This window comes from Zootoca vivipara, chromosome 1 (genome assembly GCF_963506605.1).
Source record: "Zootoca vivipara chromosome 1, rZooViv1.1, whole genome shotgun sequence".
Lineage (NCBI taxonomy): Eukaryota > Metazoa > Chordata > Lepidosauria > Squamata > Lacertidae > Zootoca > Zootoca vivipara.
The window spans coordinates 13,735,345-13,751,794 of record NC_083276.1 but is presented as its reverse complement, the minus strand read 5'-3'; the positions used below and the strand labels follow the sequence as shown (position 1 = coordinate 13,751,794).

At 46.9% G+C, this 16,450-nt stretch overlaps 1 protein-coding gene across 1 annotated transcript in view; it reads left to right on the top strand.

The window, feature by feature from the left end:
- Window positions 1-204: 204 nt before the first annotated feature.
- Window positions 205-16,450, top strand: part of TRMT61A (tRNA methyltransferase 61A) — a 59,391-nt gene continuing 43,145 nt past the window's right edge. The window contains exons 1-2 of the mRNA XM_035105243.2: window positions 205-951; window positions 5,955-6,319. Of these exons, the coding sequence (XP_034961134.2) occupies window positions 5,989-6,319 (331 nt within the window). The 5' untranslated portion in view covers window positions 205-951; window positions 5,955-5,988. The remainder of the gene's footprint in view (window positions 952-5,954; window positions 6,320-16,450) is intronic.

Sequence of the window (16,450 nt, the reverse complement as noted above, 5' to 3'; positions counted from 1 at the left end):
GAGCGGCCGAATCGACAATACTGCCATTTGCACATAACAAAGTATGTATTTTATCAAAGTAATTGATTGATTGATTGATTGATTTATTACGGTTCTTGACCAGCACACATAAATATGCAATACATAAAACAATAAAAGAAAAACAGTAATGATCTAAAAATAGGCAATAAATATAGGTTTTCACAATTGTTTAAAAGAAAACTGATTAAAAGGAGTGTTACTACTTAGGGAGGTAGACTACAGCAAATAATAACACTGGGTCCTCTGTCAAAGTAATTGTTGAACTGAAACACAGTTAAGAAGAAGTATATTAATAGTGAAACACAGTTAAGAAGAGGTATATTAATAGTGAATAATAGTATATTAATAGTGAATTAATAGTGAAATACAATTAAGAAGTATATTGATAGTGAAATAATTATTAAGCTCTAACTTAAAATGGTTTTTGATTCATAACAAACATTTTGGAAATGTACATCCAGTTTCTTTTTCCTTTAAATTTTTGTTGGGCCCCCCCCCAAGAAAGTGGGGCCCTAAGCTATAGTATAGCTTGTTTAGTTTATCCGTCACTGTGTGTATGCTATAAAGCCTTGCACGCGTGCCTTCGCTTCGTCTCGTTCTGCTTCAGACAAACTGCAGTGGAAATTTAAAAACCAAAAAATGCTGAGGACGGAGGAAGCGAAAAACCGCTCACTGCATTCAAACCGGGAACTAGGCAAGCTTTATCCCTGGCAGGGAGCCATCGAGGGCGGGGAAGCCGAGGAGCGTCAGCAGCCTGCGACAGCCCGAGAGAAGGGAGAAGAAAGCGGAAAGAGCGACAATAAAAGAAAGGAGGGAAGAAGGGAAAAAACAACCCACGTGCGCGAATGAGTGAGGTTGTTTATCTGCTCTGATCCTATGCACCCTCCCCGCTTCCTTCTTCCTGTGCGCCCACGTGGGAAGCCGGCAAAGGTAAGGATCTATAAATACACCTGCTGAGATCCTAAAAGGAGCTGGTCGCTGGAAGATTCCGAAAAGCGCAGTCGAAATGCGGAACTCGCGATGGGCGGCCACTTCTTGGGATGGCTTTCAAAGGGGACCGAGCACATTTTCATGGGGGATGAGGCTTGCTTTAGTTTAGTGGCATGATAGCCATTCTGCCCTGCGCCTCTGCAGCTGGAGGAAGCAATACTGTACTGTACTTCAGAATACCAGTTGCTGAAAACCAGAGGGTTGCTCCTGTTCCGGGGTCTTTCTCTCTGGGGTTCCCCCCCCCAAGAACAGGATGCTGAGCCAGATGGGCTACTACAAGCCTGTTTCCTTGTGTAGTGGAGGGGAAAACAAACAAAAGCTCTGAGTTAAGGTATTGCAAGCCCTTTGCACCCTTAGCTTGGGAGGTGATCCCCGTTTGAAGGAAATGTGTGTGTGTGTGTGTGTGGCTTCCTCCTGTGCTCAGGGTTGGCTATTTGCACTTTGCATTAAAAGCGTGAAGATAGCGCTCCAAGCAGGCCGGCTTGCCCCCAAAGAATTATCGGAGCTGTAGTTTGCATACTCTCCCACCATGTCTCCAATGAAAACCGGGACTTCCTATTCCATCATCAACAACAACAACAACATCAACATCATCAGTTTTAATATTTATACCCCACCCATCTGACTGGGACTCCCTGTTAAAGCATAACTCCATACCCTCCAACATTTCTCCAATGGAAATAGGGATGTCCTAAGGAAAAACGGGGGATGCAGGTGGTGCTGTGGGTTAAACCGCAGAGCCTAGGGCTTGCCGATCAGAAGGTTGGCGGTTCGGATTCCCGCGACGGGGTGAGCTCCTGTTGTTCGGTCCCAGCTCCTGCCAACCTAGCAGTTCGAAAGCACGTCAAAGTGCAAGTAGATAAATAGGTACTGCTGCAAGCGGGAAGGTAAACGGTGTTTCCATGTGCTGCTCTGGTTCGCCAGAAGCGGCTTTGTCATGCTGGCCACATGACCTGGAAGTTGTACGCTGCCTCCCTCAGCCAATAATGCGAGATGAGTGCCGCAACCCCAGAGTCGGTCATGACTGGATATAATGGTCAGGGTTCCCTTTACCTTTAAGGGAAAATGGACATTCCAGGATCAAATTAGAAACTGGGGTGGCTTCTGTAAATCCGGGACTGTCCCTGGAAAATAGGGACACTTGGAGGGTCTGAGTTTGTTGTAGGCCCATGAGGAGGAGGAGGGAACAGCCTGGTACAATTGCCCAGGGCCTCAGAGGCCTAAGCTAGTCAGGGACCCTGCCAGGGGTCTGCCAGACTTGGGCACCTTAAAGATTATTGCTTTTCCACCCTCTTTACTGCAGTTCAGAGCTGTTACCTTTGGAAGAAAAGAAAGGAAGGGAAAAACCCGCCAGCCCTGCACCCATTTCTTTTACAGCAGCCCCCGAAATCTAGTAGCCAAAGTGTTTTCTGCCACCTGTTTCCATGCATGGAAAAGCTTCACATATCTCTGTGATTATGCTTCTCTTAATCATACAGGAGCAAAGCTGTTTAAAAAAAATGTATTTATGCAATTAACAATCCCAGCCCAAAGGTTTCTTCTTGCCACCTGCTCGTCATCTTGTCCTCTCTTTTTTTGCATTTCTCTTTTCCTCTCTTTAAAATCCCATTAGCTTTTAAATTGCAAATGGAAGTTAATCAAATCAGAAGGCAGGATTGCAGCACTTAATTAGCGTTTCGGAATTAACTGCACTTGCCTCTCAATTGCTTTCTAATAGCACAGTGTGTTGGGAGCACAGGATGAAAAAAAAGGATGGCGCCTCCCTCCTTATGATGCAAAGATCAAATTTGCATTGACCGTAATCTTATTAATTATTAGGCTGAGAACTGGATGCAGAGTGATATTTTGAGTGTTAAGTTTTCAGAATTCTTTTTTGAACCTGTTCGTCAGAGCTTAACGAGGCCTTGAGAGTATCCTGTCTACTAATAATAAGCACATTCTCTAAACACCTATCCTTTGGTTGCTAAAACTATACCATCCATGCATGAGAGGATGCAGGAATCAGCAGAGTTGGGGGAACGCCAGTGTTTTCAGGTCATGGAATGGGTTTGGGGGAGGCAGAAAACCAAGGAGGGAGGAGAAAATAGAATGGAAAAGGGCCTGGCCAGCTGGCCGGCCAACTAAAACCTTGGAACAGCATTCCACATTGCAACAACCTGTTGCAGGTTTCACCTGTACAAAATACCGAGAGTGCAAAGGGATTTTCCTGAACACTTAATTGACAGCAGCTCTGGTCGTATCTTGGAGTAGGTGTCATGTTTCCTGGGTCATGCAAACAAGAACTCAGTTGGGGCTTTCCAGACTTGGGTCTCCAGCTGTTTTTTTGGACTACAACTCCCATCATCCCTAGCTAGCAGGCAGGGCCAGAGGTCAGGGATGATGGGAACTGTAGTCCAAAAACAGCTGGAGACCCAAGTTTGAAAAAGCCCTGAACTAAGTGATGCATATTGGGGCAAAAATAAATAAACCTTAACTTTACAGTTGACTACTGTGAGAACAGGTTGCTGGGCTCAACAAGCTTATGGCCTGATCCAATAGCGCTTCTCTTATATCCTAGGGTAGGCAGGTTCAATATACATTGTTGTTGTTATCAGGAGGTGGTGGACTCTCCTTCCTTGGAGCTTTTTCAGCAGGGTTCGGATGGCCATCTGTCATGGATGCTTTAGCTCAGATTCCTCAATGCAGGGGGCTGGACTAGATGACCCTTGGGTCCCTTCCAACTCTTAATATTCTATTATTATTATTTTTCTCTATCATCCTTCACCTGGTGATCACAAGGCGGCTTATAGTATAAATCTAAATGCATACGTAATAATAAGTTGTTTTTTTAATTTTAAGCACTATCAATTGGATCAAGACATGCTGCAGGCCTGAATGCTTGCGATATGCTTTGCAATGAGATATTTTGTTAAGCCTGTGTTATAAATCCGTTAGTACTTGGAATGCTTACCTGTCCAGTGTGTGTGTGTGTGTGTGTGTGTGTTTGAGAAGGAGCTCTCTCAGCCCTTCTAATCCATGAGGGATGTGGTTTATTTATATACTGCCCTCTTAGAACTCATATCCCTGTTGGATGAGAGTTGAGTTGCTATGGTCCCTGTCCTTTCGAGATCTCTGCTCCTCTGGGATACATTTGAAGTTGCCCACTTAACAGTGAGCCTAGGAATCTGTTAACTCCTATTTGTGATAAATGGGGGGGGGGGGGCTGTGCTTTGAGCAGAACTGGTTGCCCAAGATTGCTGCTTCTGAGAACCATGCCCGTTCCTCATATTTGGAATCACAACTGTGATGAAGGGAGACTGGGATTTAATTAAGGCTACAACCTGAAATAGCTTTTGGACTATCTCAGATATCTGTGCCTATCACCAGTAGACAGTCTGCTAAGCCAACCCGGTGCATTGTTATGTCTGCCATATTTAGACTGGAAATCTATCGCTATTATTTCTATTGTTATTATTTATTTCATAAATAATGAAGGCCTCATAGAAGAGGAACGTTTTCACCTGGAGCCTAAAGATATATAATGAAGGCACAAGGTGGGCCTCACTGGGGAGAGCATCCCACAAGTGGTCAAAAGAGGGAAATCTTCAACAGGCACCCAAGTACATGTGACCTAGGACCTAGGAGTCTTGGTAGACCACAGACTTGACATGAGTCAGCAGTGTGATGCAGCAGCTTAAAAAGCCAATGCAATTCTGGGCTGCATCAATAGGAGTATAACATCTAGATCTAGGGAAGTTACAGGTAGGTAGCCGTGTTGGTCTGAGTCGAAGCAAAATAAAAAAAATCCTTCAGTAGTACCTTAAAGACCAACTAAGTTTATATTTTGGTATGAGCTTTCGTGTGCATGCATCTGAAGAAGTGTGCATGCACACGAAAGCTCATACCAAAATATAAACTTAGTTGGTCTTTAAGGTGCTACTGAAGGAATTTTTTTATTTTAGATCTAGGGAAGTAATAGTACCACTGTATTCTGCTCTGGTCAGACCTCACCTGGAGTGCTGTGTCCAGTTCTGGACACCACAGTTCAAGAAGGATACTGACAAGCTGGAACGTGTCCAGAAGAGGGCAACCAAAATGGTCAAAGGCCTGGAAACAATGCCTTATGAGGAATGGCTTAGGGAGCTAGGTATGTTTAGCCTGGAGAAGAGAAGGTTAAGGGGTGATATGATAGCCATGTTCAAATATATGAAAGGATGTCATATGGAAGAGGGAGAAAGATTGTTTTCTGCTGCTCCAGAGAAGCGGACACGGAGCAATGGATTCAAACTTCAAGAAAGAAGATTCCACCTAAACATTAGGAAGAACTTCCTGACAGTAAGAGCTGTTCGGCAGTGGAATTTGCTACCAAGGAGTGTGGTGGAGTCTCCTCCTTTGGAGGTCTTTAAGCAGAGGCTTGACAGCCATATGTCAAGAATGCTTTGATGGTGTTTCCTGCTTGGCAGGGGGTTGGACTGGATGGCCCTTGCGGTCTCTTCCAACTCTATGATTCTATGATTCTATGAAAAGACAATAGGGAAGGCACCTGTCTGATTTATGGTGGGAGTGGGTTCCAAAGGGATGCCACACCAGAGGCCCGAAAGATTGCAAGGGGTTAGATTAGATGATCCTCGTGGTCCCTTCCAACTCTACAATTCTTTGATTCCATGTGGAATTGACCTCATGATAGGACGGTATTTAAAGGTGGTCCTTCATCCAGGGGAACAAGAGGCATTGTCTGATTTCAGGGATGCGTTCCAGCCAGGCAAAAACCAATCAGGGTGCAAAACAGGAACAGAGAGCGGATATGGCCCAGGGAGAGTTTTGAGGGCCGGATTCCCAGTCCTGGAAAGACGCATTTGGCCCCCCAGGCCTGAACCTTACCACCGCCAAAGTGTAGACATTGGAGGCAGGAATGGGCACAGAGGGGGGGAAATAAACAATCTGTGTGTTCCCTTCTTCCTTAGCTCCAGCTAACCTGCCAGCCACAAGACTATCGCGATGAGTTTTATTGAGTACAGGCAGACGATAAAGGATGGGGACACGGCCATCGTCTTCTTGGGCCATGAGTCCATGTTTCCGGTGAAGGTGCAGCATGGCGGTAAAACCCAGACGAAGTACGGTGTCATCAGGCATTCCGCCGACCTCATAGGCAAGCAGTATGGCTCCAAGGTGACCTGCAGCAAAGGAGGCTGGGTATATATTCTTCACCCGACTCCCGAGCTGTGGACTCAGAACCTCCCCCACCGGACGCAGATCCTGTATTCGACGGACATCTCTCTCATCACCATGATGCTCGAGCTGAAGCCGGGGTCCGTTGTCTGTGAATCAGGTAATGGTTCTTGTTGCATGGCATTTAATAATGGCAATTGGGATTACTCTCTCGGGGGCGGGCCGGGGGGGGTGTATTGCTATTGTTATTACTATATCCATTGCATGGCCTTAAAATTACTCATTTCATTACTACTGTTTTCACCGGGGAAATTCCTCTTGCACGTATTGTTATTCCCGGTACTATTACTGTGTCTGCAGCACGGTCATTCAAAAACTTCTGATCCAAAAGGAATCGTAGAGCTGCAAGAGACCCCGAGGGTCATGGCACCCTGGCTTTTGAAGGGGGCTTATTATTTTTGGGTGGGGGGGGGGACCTCATACACTTCAGTGGGTGCATTTCTTCCTGTCCGGCTAAGAATCTAGCATGTTGCTATCTTGATCTTTGTAGTTTGGGGGACACGCAAAAGAGCAGGACCCCCAAATCCTCCCCCCCCACCCAAGCATCCTCTCTTTGCTGCTGTGGTGTGCAGCGCAACTGTGGGAAGATTGGGAAGACTGAACTAGCCGAGGAAAACAGCTGCCCTCCATCTCAATGTGCAAAAGGGTCCATTGAACGGCTTAGGGAGCTGGGTATGTTTAGCCTGGAGAAGAGAAGGTTAAGGGGTGATATGATCGCCATGTTCAAATATATGAAAGGATGTCATATGGAGGAGGGAGAAAGGTTGTTTTCTGCTGCTCCAGAGAAGCGGACACGGAGCAATGGATTCAAACTACAAGAAAGAAGATTCCACCTAAACATTAGGAAGAACTTCCTGACAGTAAGAGCTGTTCGGCAGTGGAATTTGCTGCCAAGGAGTGTGGTGGAGTTTCCTTCTTTGGGGGGTCTTAAAGCAGAGGCTTGACAGGCATATGTCAGGAATGCTTTGATGGTGTTTCCTGCTTGGCAGGGGGTTGGACTGGATGGCCCTTGTGGTCTCTTCCAACTCTATGATTTTATGATTCTATGAGTTGAGGTATCTCTGTATGTGTGCATTGCGGCTATCAGATGCCCTATGCTGAAATGACGTCATCGTAGGCGCCATGGTATGGAATGAATAAGTAGCTGTGCTTAAGTTGATGTGGGTATGCATTTAATAGCAAGTCTATTCTTCAAGACCCAGGGAAAGGATTCTAAGACTAAGCACTGGAATAGCATTCAAATCAAACTCGTTGAAATTTTGCTGTTCTTTTGCAACTTGGCTTTTCAGCCCCCGAAGACTTAGAGATGGGTCTAGCAGGTGCTCAGGGTTGGTCTTTGGCAGGCCCTCTGGGGGAGAGAGTTCCACCCAGGAGAGGGCGGCCCCTGAGGACACCCCTCCCCACACTCTCGCTGCCCAGTGTGCTCACGTCCCATGCACCATGGTGTCAGAAAACAAGCGAAAGCCTGTGACTCTCGAGCGAAAGCAATATTGTTATGATTGCACAAGCTTTTGGCAGGCGTCTGGGCATGACAGTATCTTTCTTGGACGGCCGAAATGCCATCTGTCATCCTGTTTCCTTATTCAGCAGGATGTTTCTCCCCGCTTCCATGTGGGAAACTCGCACTGCCGGTAAACAGCTCCAGGGACTGAGTTGATGCTTTGAACTTTGCGCTAGAAATCACTAGGAGTCTTTCGGTCATGCTTTAGTCTTATTAGCCTCTTCAGGTAAGGCCTCACCTGCAACCTGCGTTTAAAGCAGCATTGTGCCACTTTAAATAGTCATAGCGTCCCCCCAAGAATCTTGGCAACTTTAGTTTAAGGGTGCTGGGAGTTGTTGGGAGGCTACTGTTGCCCTCACAGAGCTGCGGTTCCCAGCATTCCCTGGGAAGAGGGAATGACTACTCAACCATTTTGAGAATTTTAGCTTTGTGAGGGGAATAGGGGTGCCCTAGCGACTCTCAGCACCCTTAACAAACTGCAGCCCCCAGAATTATTTGGGGGAAACCATGGAAACCAAAGATGGCAGGATACTGCTTTCAGTGTATAGTGCAGATGGAGCTTAAGTTTAGGGCTGGGAAATCCAAGATGGCAGCTTCAGTAGCACAGAGAGCCAGGCTAGATTGTACATTCGGGATTGTATATAGGTGCTCTATTGGTAGGCCTGTGGCGATCAAGAACCTTCTTGCACAATACATTTAAAGCAGAATTACACCACATTAAACAATCATTAGCTTTATTAAAACAACAAAAATGATGTTGGTAGGGCTTGGCGATATCTGGTTTTCAACACTGTAAAATATCACCAGCTAAACATTGTGATGTACCTGTAAGGGGGAGGGCTTATAGGGAACAACCCCCCCCCCCTCATCAGGTCGAGTTCCTCTCAGAGCAGTAACTCCAGTAGCGGATCAGATTACAGGAGTCAGGAAGTAGAGAGGGAGGGAAGAGGCTCTAACAGCATGAAAGAGCCTCAACACCGAGTAGAGAAGGAGGCAGCTGGGGAGGAAATGACGGGAGAGCAGTCAGAAGGACAGCCCTTCCCCCGACACCTGAATTGAGGCGCACGGCACCCCGTAGGGCAAGAGGGAGGCGCTTTGGGGTTCCCAAGCTGTTATGTTGGGCGCGAAACAGAAAGAAGCCATTGCGAGGTTCTGACTTGGACTAAGCAGACATGTTTTCCAGACTCTTTGCACTGTAAATAGAATGCACAATAAAAACACCTTAAAGACAAGCAGGTGTGGAGCGTGGTTACACAAGAGTAGCCACAAGAACCTCTGACAGTACCCTTATACTGTATCATGGTGTCTGAAATAAGGGTGGAACTCTGTAAAGGCAAACACATGTTGGCTTTCCTCAGCTCTCCCAAATGTGGCACTTGCAGGGGGTATCTCAAATTTGTTACTCCAGCTGTTGGTGTCTTCAGCTCTTTCAACACCTGCTGGATTTCTGCCTGATCCCCTACACTAGCTTTAAAGAGCGGATACCCAGCTCCCATGGGTACTTGCTAGTTCCTGCAGGAAGCAAGATGGAGCCACGGGGGGTCTGAGGAGGCGGTGAACTTTTGCAACCAATTCTTGTTGTATTATCCTTGCTTTGAAGCTAGGGAAGCTGCCTTATACCGAGTCGAACCGTTTGTCCCATCTGTCTCAGTGTTGTCTACTCTGGTTGGCAGCAGTTCTCCAGGGTTTCTGACAGGTTGCCGTACCAGCCTTGCCTGGAGATGCCTGGGAGTTGAATCTGAGACCTTCTGCATTCAAAGCAGCGATCTTTTCACCTGGGATTGTGGTTACGGCAGATGGCACATGGGAGAAGCTTTGCTGTGTTTGCTCCTGACAAGCGGCCCTCATTTCGACCTCTGCTAAAGAATTATGCCATAACGAAATAATGAAAAAGGTCAGCCATCACTTACACAGTGGCATCCTTGGTTCCATGGAATGTTGACTGGTATGCATGTGCATGCTAAGAGAAGGGGCTGCAGGTTCTGATTTGCCAGCATAAAGTCTTGAGTTCGATTCTGAGAATCTCCAGTTAAGGCCGGGAGAAGACACTTGTCTGAGCCCTAGAGAGCCACTGCTAGTCAGTGTACCCCATAATAATAATAATAATAATAATAATAATAATAATAATAAATTTTATTTATACCCTGCCCTCCCCAGCCAAAACTGGGCTCAGGGCAGCTAACACTAGATAGAAAACAATTGATTAAGATAGAACGTAAAAACAAGATTAAATACAACATTAAAATTAAAATGCAAATTAAAATGCAGCCTCATACGAAAAGTGAAAGTGAAAGTGGGGGAGGGGATCAAGTTGGGTCCAGGCCAAAGGCCAGGCGGATCAACTCTGTCTTACAGGCCCTGCGGAAAGAAATCAGGTCCCGCAGGGCCCTGGTCTCATGAGACAGAGCGTTCCACCAGGTCAGAGCCAGCGTTGAAAAGGCCCTGCTTCTAGTTGAGGCTAATCTGACTTCCTTCGGGCCCGGGACCTCTAGGGTGTTACTATTTATGGACCTTAAGGTCCTCCGTGGGGCATACCGGGAGAGGCGGTCTCGTAAGTGCGAGGGTCCTAGGCCCAGCTGGATGGACCAATGGTCTGACCTGTAACTTCCAGTGTTGCATGGAACATAAGGCAGGGGACTCTCCTCCATTAGAGGTTTTTAAGCAGAGGCTGAATGGCCGTTTACTTGGGGCAGTGAGAGCAGAGGATTTCCTGCATCAAAGCAGCGTTGACTTTCCCAACTCGTTTGAGATTCTGTGATACAGCCCCGTTTGCAAGAAAGCAGTGCACTTGCCATTGGACAGCGACATGCCTAGGGAGAGATTTTCATGCTCGCACCTGTTTCCGTATCATTCAGTAGAACTTTGCAGGTGAGTCAGGGCTCTACCCTTGCTGGGGGGCACCAGTTACGTGTGGGAAAACCTCACGTCTTCGATTCATATGGTAATTCTTACTGAATGAGGAAACTCGTCATGTGTGTGGCAATTCTCACCGTCTTAATTAACTCTGACCTTGTTTCCCAGATTCTTTAAGTTGCTTTGTAGGCTGGTGTTTGGCAGATGGGCCTGTCCTTTTGGGCAAGGGGTTAATCTATGTTATCCTTCACCAGCCCGGTGTCCTCCAGATATTCTGGACTTCAGCTCCCATCAGCCCCAGCTAGCATAGTAAGAGATGATGGGAGTTATAGTCTCAACAGCATCTGAAGCCTGGTCCAGAGTGCCTCTTGGTTGCTTCAACTCAGTGTTTCTGTAATACATCACAAAACATTGGGCTGGGGATCGGCACCCCTGGAAGTCAACACGGAGTCATCCTGGCCCCTCTGCTTTGGCAACCTGGTGGCAAAATAGTGATGGCCCAGAAGGTAGGTCGGTGCATAGAGCATGAGACTCTTAACCTCAGAGTCGTGGGTTTGAGTCCTACGTTGGGTGAGATTCTTGCATTGCAGGAATCTCAGCTAAAGCATCTATGACAGAGGGCCTCAGAGTCGTGGGTTTGAGTCCTACGTTGGGTGAGATTCTTGCATTGCAGGAATCTCAGCTAAAGCATCTATGACAGAGGGCCAACCAACCTCTGCTTTGAAACCTCCAAGGAAGGAGAGTCCACAACCTCCCGAGGGAAACCGTTCAAGTGTTGAACGGCTCTTACTGTCAGAAAATTCTTCCTGATGTTTAGTCGGAATCTCCTTTCTTGTAACTTGAAGCCATTGCTTCGTGTCCTACCCCCAAGAGCAGGAGAAAAAAGCTTGCTCCATCTTCCATGTGACAGCTCTGAAAGTGACATTTGAAGATGGCCATCCTATCTCCTCTCAGTTTCCTCTTCTCCAGGCTAAACATACCCAGCTCCTTCAACCGTTCCTCATAAGGCTTGGTTTCCAGACCCCTGATCATCTTGGTTGCCCTCCTCTGCACACCTTCCAGCTTGTCAACATCCTTCTTAAATTGTGGTGCCCAGAACTGGACACAGTACTCCAGGTGTGGTCTGACCAAGGCAGAATAGAGCAGTATACTTCCCTTGATCTGGTTGCTATACTTCTGTTGATGCAGCCTAGAATAGCACTAGCTTTTTTCAGCTCTACGATTCTATGATTCTGTGTATAAGTTTGCAGTAGCACTGTGAATTGCTGGTGGCTTGCCAGTTTGGGAATGAGGATGCGACTTTGGTCAGCTACCTCCATAGCCTTCTTGCAAAATTATTTACTGGCCAGCTGCTTGCTTGCTTGCGAAATCTGTGGCTGTTCAGATGTTGCTGGACTTCCAGCTCCCATCAGCCCTAGCCAGCACAGCCAATGCTCAGGGATGTGTGTGCAGGGCCACATTTTCCCCGTCTTTCTTCTAGGCCAGAGGTGAAGGAGAGATGTTTCACGTTTGTGCCGTTGTTGAATGAAGCGATACTGCAAACGAGTTCCTGTGAGGGTTGTGCAAGGAACTCGGGGCGTTGGAGTTGGCTTAATGCTGAAATTAATTGCCAACTTGATGGGCAGGATTTTTAATCTTATGCCGTCGAGTCTTGCATACATCATGTTGGGTTTTTCTCTCTTTTTTAAGCGGGTTACTGGCAGATGAGGTGAACGTATTGCTCCGACTTGTTTTGCATGCCTGCTGTTATGTTTCAAATCGTTTGACAGTACATATTGTCAAGCAGAGGTAGGCAGTTTGCTTGGTGAAAAGGACCACATTGAAATAAAGACACAAACACACACACACACACACACACACGAGCCCTGTGAGAAATAACTCATTTACACATTTTCAGTAGGATGTAATATAATCCTCATAACATTTTGCATATGTGGAGGATGCCAAGTTACAACTGAAGGACGTGTTGCTGTCATCTTGTGCTGGCAAATGATCGGGCTGGTATTTTGTGCTGGCCAGGCTTTTAAATTAAGCCCTTTGCAAATCTTGAGAGGGTGATAAATGTCATGGGAAGGATCCAGAAATGTGTGTGTAGGGAGAGGAACTTCTGGCGGTAGCACTGTTCCTGACGATCTGTTGTACAAGGGCTAGCGGAAGATGTGTGTGACATTGTACAAGAGTTTGTGCAAAACCTCACTCTGGCTTCCATCTTGAGATCTTGCACAAGAGGTTGTGTATCACGTCGGACGGGGAGGGGGGTCAGATCCTGATGGGAGCAGCTCAGAAAGTTGGAGCTGTGCAACCCTGGGGAGGTTCATAGTGGGGGTGGGAGAAAGAGCTGCAGGACCCCAACAGATGTCTGAGCCTGGAGAGAGGACCAGAGGTGTGTGGGATGGAGAACTGGGTCCAGGGGAGGGATGAAGTGGACGGACAAAGAGCGATCTGTCCCCATGACACCAGACACCCCATGTCAGCTGAGGAACAGCCTGCAGCACCATCTACTATCGGTGTAGAGCCTTCTACAAAGGAACATAACTTGGAATGAGCCTTGACTTGAGTCTGCTGCAAGCGTCCTGGACGATGAGTCTTGACACCAGCGTTGGCACGAAGAAACTTCACAGGCTCAGCCCACTTGAAGGAATGCTTGTTTACTCACCCTGTCCTAGGACTCCAGCTGCTATTAAGCGCTGTGCATGCCTCACTCTTCAAAGGGAAGGTGCCTAGCCAATGATCAGAGATGATGGGAGTTGAAACATCAAGAGGGCCAGAGGGTTCCCCACACCTGAATTGTAGGCAAATTCATGGTGTTTGAGCTACTTTTAAATCAAGAACGAATAGATTAAAAAACAGTTTCTGTCCAAGAGCTATAACCATCTTAAATGCTGTAGCTAAATAATATGATCTTGGGGAGTTGTGGTGGGTGTGTTTGTATGTGTGTGGGGGGGGCTGCAATTGTGTTTTTGTTTTGTTTTTTATGGGATGGCATTCAATTTCGTTGTACTATGTACAATGACAATAAAGTATCTATCTACTGTATCTATCTATCTATCTATCTATCTATCTATCTACGTAGATCTTAAGTAGCTGGAAATTTGTCTCAGTAGTACGTCTGTTAAAATTTTATTAAAACGGCGGACGGTAGATTAGAGAATGTGTGCTTTGTCTGTTAATTGCAGCATGAATAATCCTTGCAAATTGCTGGAAGTGGGAGACAGAACCATTGAAAGTGGGTAGTTGTTTAAGATATGAGATACGATTTAGTTAAATTGCTTGAGATTAAAATTTCTTATAATAAGGCACTGTTTAATAAGAGAAACAGGGGTTTAGTTGTTAGGTATTCTGCAGTGGAACATCCAGTTGAATGCAAAATGATGTTGTTGGTGTTTTTTTTAAAAAAAATTGTATTGTGCTTCCTTGAATACAGAGCAGGTATTTATGCTCTCCCCCCCCCCTTTCTTCTTCTTTGCTATCCCACTACTGTATTTCTTTTTAAAGCGTCAGTATGAATTTATAAGTACATGTGCACCCGGAATACTGAAATCTCCTTACCTGCAGCATATACAAGTAATATCTGCAACAAAACAGGAATACTGTATGAGAGGAGCCCTGCAGGATCAGGCCCGCATCCTGTCCTTACACAGGCCAACCAGACGGCTATGGGAAGGCCACGAGCAGATCATGAGTGCGACAGCCGCCTCCCTGCTTGAGTGTCATGGACCGGTGGGAGGAACCAGCTGGGGAACCCCCAAGGGAAGAAAACTCAGAGCCCAGGGATTGGTGGTGGGACGACAATGAGTGGTCAGAGGGAGAAGATGGGGAGGAGGAGCCATTGGTAGCCCTCTCCTCTGTGAAAACAGTTGCAGCATGGCATGCTTCTGCTCAGAATGTAACCCATGCCTCCTTCAGCAGCAGCAGCTATGGTTCTCAGAGTGGCTTAACAACCAACTCCTCTTAAAAGAGAACTAGGGTTGCCAGACTCATAGAGGACAGGACTTCTGTGCCTTTAATTGCCCTGCTCTCTTTTGAGTCTGGAAACCTTAAAGAGAAACCAGCAGACCCTTTGTCTAATTTCCAAGCAAAGGGTCTGCTGGTTTCTCTTTAAGGTTGCCAGACTCAAAAGAGAGCAGGGCAATTAAAGGCACAGAAGTCCTGTCCTCTATTGAGTCTGGCAACCCTATAGAGAACCCTGGAAATTGTAGCTCTGAATAGCTAGCTCCGCCACACACGTTTTTGGCAATGTCCACCTCGTCCTTTCCCCAGCAATCTGGGTACGTCCAGACCAGGCATTGAGGGGTGGGGGGTGGGGTCGGTTCCTTTCGCTCTCAGTTCTCTGGATCTCCGCACCACGTTCTTTGTTGTCTCATGCTGCTTTTTAATGCAGTTCGCGTGTCCTCTGAGACCAGAGATAAGTTCCGTTTATATATTCTCTTAATTGTCGTTAGTCAGTTAAATTATTTAGTACAGCAGAGCTCTTGATGTCCAAGTGTATTAAAATGTATTAAAAATGTCCTTAGCTCTGCTCTTTAATTTCTTCTTTGTGTTGAGGCGTTGCTGCTAAGCTGTGACCCCTGCTTTTAGGCATGAGGCATGTAGCCAAACCCTGCAATTTGCATGCAATGTTTTACTGCAGAGGTTATTTGCAGCCTTCTCCTGTTGCAGTTTCTACTTCCTGATTGGATTCTCTTAGCTGCTTTTGTCTGCCTTCCCTCTGAATTTGCCCTAACTCATGTATCCTTAGGCTTGCTAATGGGCTCATTCTGTTTGGATCCACAAGGTCACAAAGGGTGATGCTTGATTCCCACCCCCCACCCCACCCCCACTGAATCTGCAAAAATAAGAACACCACTTCCACCCTTCTCTATCCTCTCTGCTCCCTGTCTGCTCTCCTGAAAATCAATACCGCTTCAAGTTTGTAGATATCTGGAATGCTTGGGTGGGTGGGTGTGCTTGTGAGTGTGTTTCTTGCTGAGCAGGTGGCCATGGTAGGTGATGAGTCACCCTTTGCAGTTCCTGGAAACAAGAGACCAAGCCACCGCTCTGGATTCGGGCCTCGAGAGTGCATAAGGCATTTGCGAGCAGGTGGGATCCCTCCAGCTCCCGGTGGAAGCTTACCTTCCAAGTCCCGGACTGCAGAATCCAGGACCGGCAGCTGTGTGACACCGGAAGTTGCGTCGATGTAACTTCCGGTGTTGCTTTGCCCTTCTATGGGCACCAAAAATGGCCGCCGGCGGCTTCGAAAGTCGCTTCTACGCATGTCAGGAAGTGCGTCGACGCAACTTCCGGTGTCGCTCTGCCCATCTGTGGGCACCAAAAATGGCCACCGCCGACACCAGAAGTCGAGTTATGCACTTCCGAACATGCATAGATGCTACTTTTGAAGCCGCCGGTGGCCATTTTTGGTGCCCATAGGAGGGCAAATCAGAAAGAAAAAAAATGGGCGCCGGCAGGAGAAAATAACGGAGAAAAACGGGAGACGAAGTGATACGGGGGACCACCGGGAAAAGGTAAGTACAAACGGGGGGTTTCCCGGGGAAAACGGGGTACTTGGCAGCTATGGGTGGAAGTCGAACCACGCAGCCGAGATACGGTAACGCAGTTTGGCTTGTGCGCAAGGTTGTGGCATTATGATCAAATATTTGATCTGCCTTGTTGCAGCAAGAGCCGTGGTGGTGGGTCTCGGCGGCTTGCGGATGGCATTTGTATGCATGGCTGATTCCCGAAGCAGCAAGTGAGGCAGCTGAGGGCAGCTCTGAATAGTGGCGGTGTGAAGTAACCTAGATTCTGCTCTCATTTGTACACTGAGCACATGCATGATTAATGCGCTCCAGTTGAGTGCAAGAGCAAACGACCTTTTTTAAAAAAAGACTTTAAGCAGGG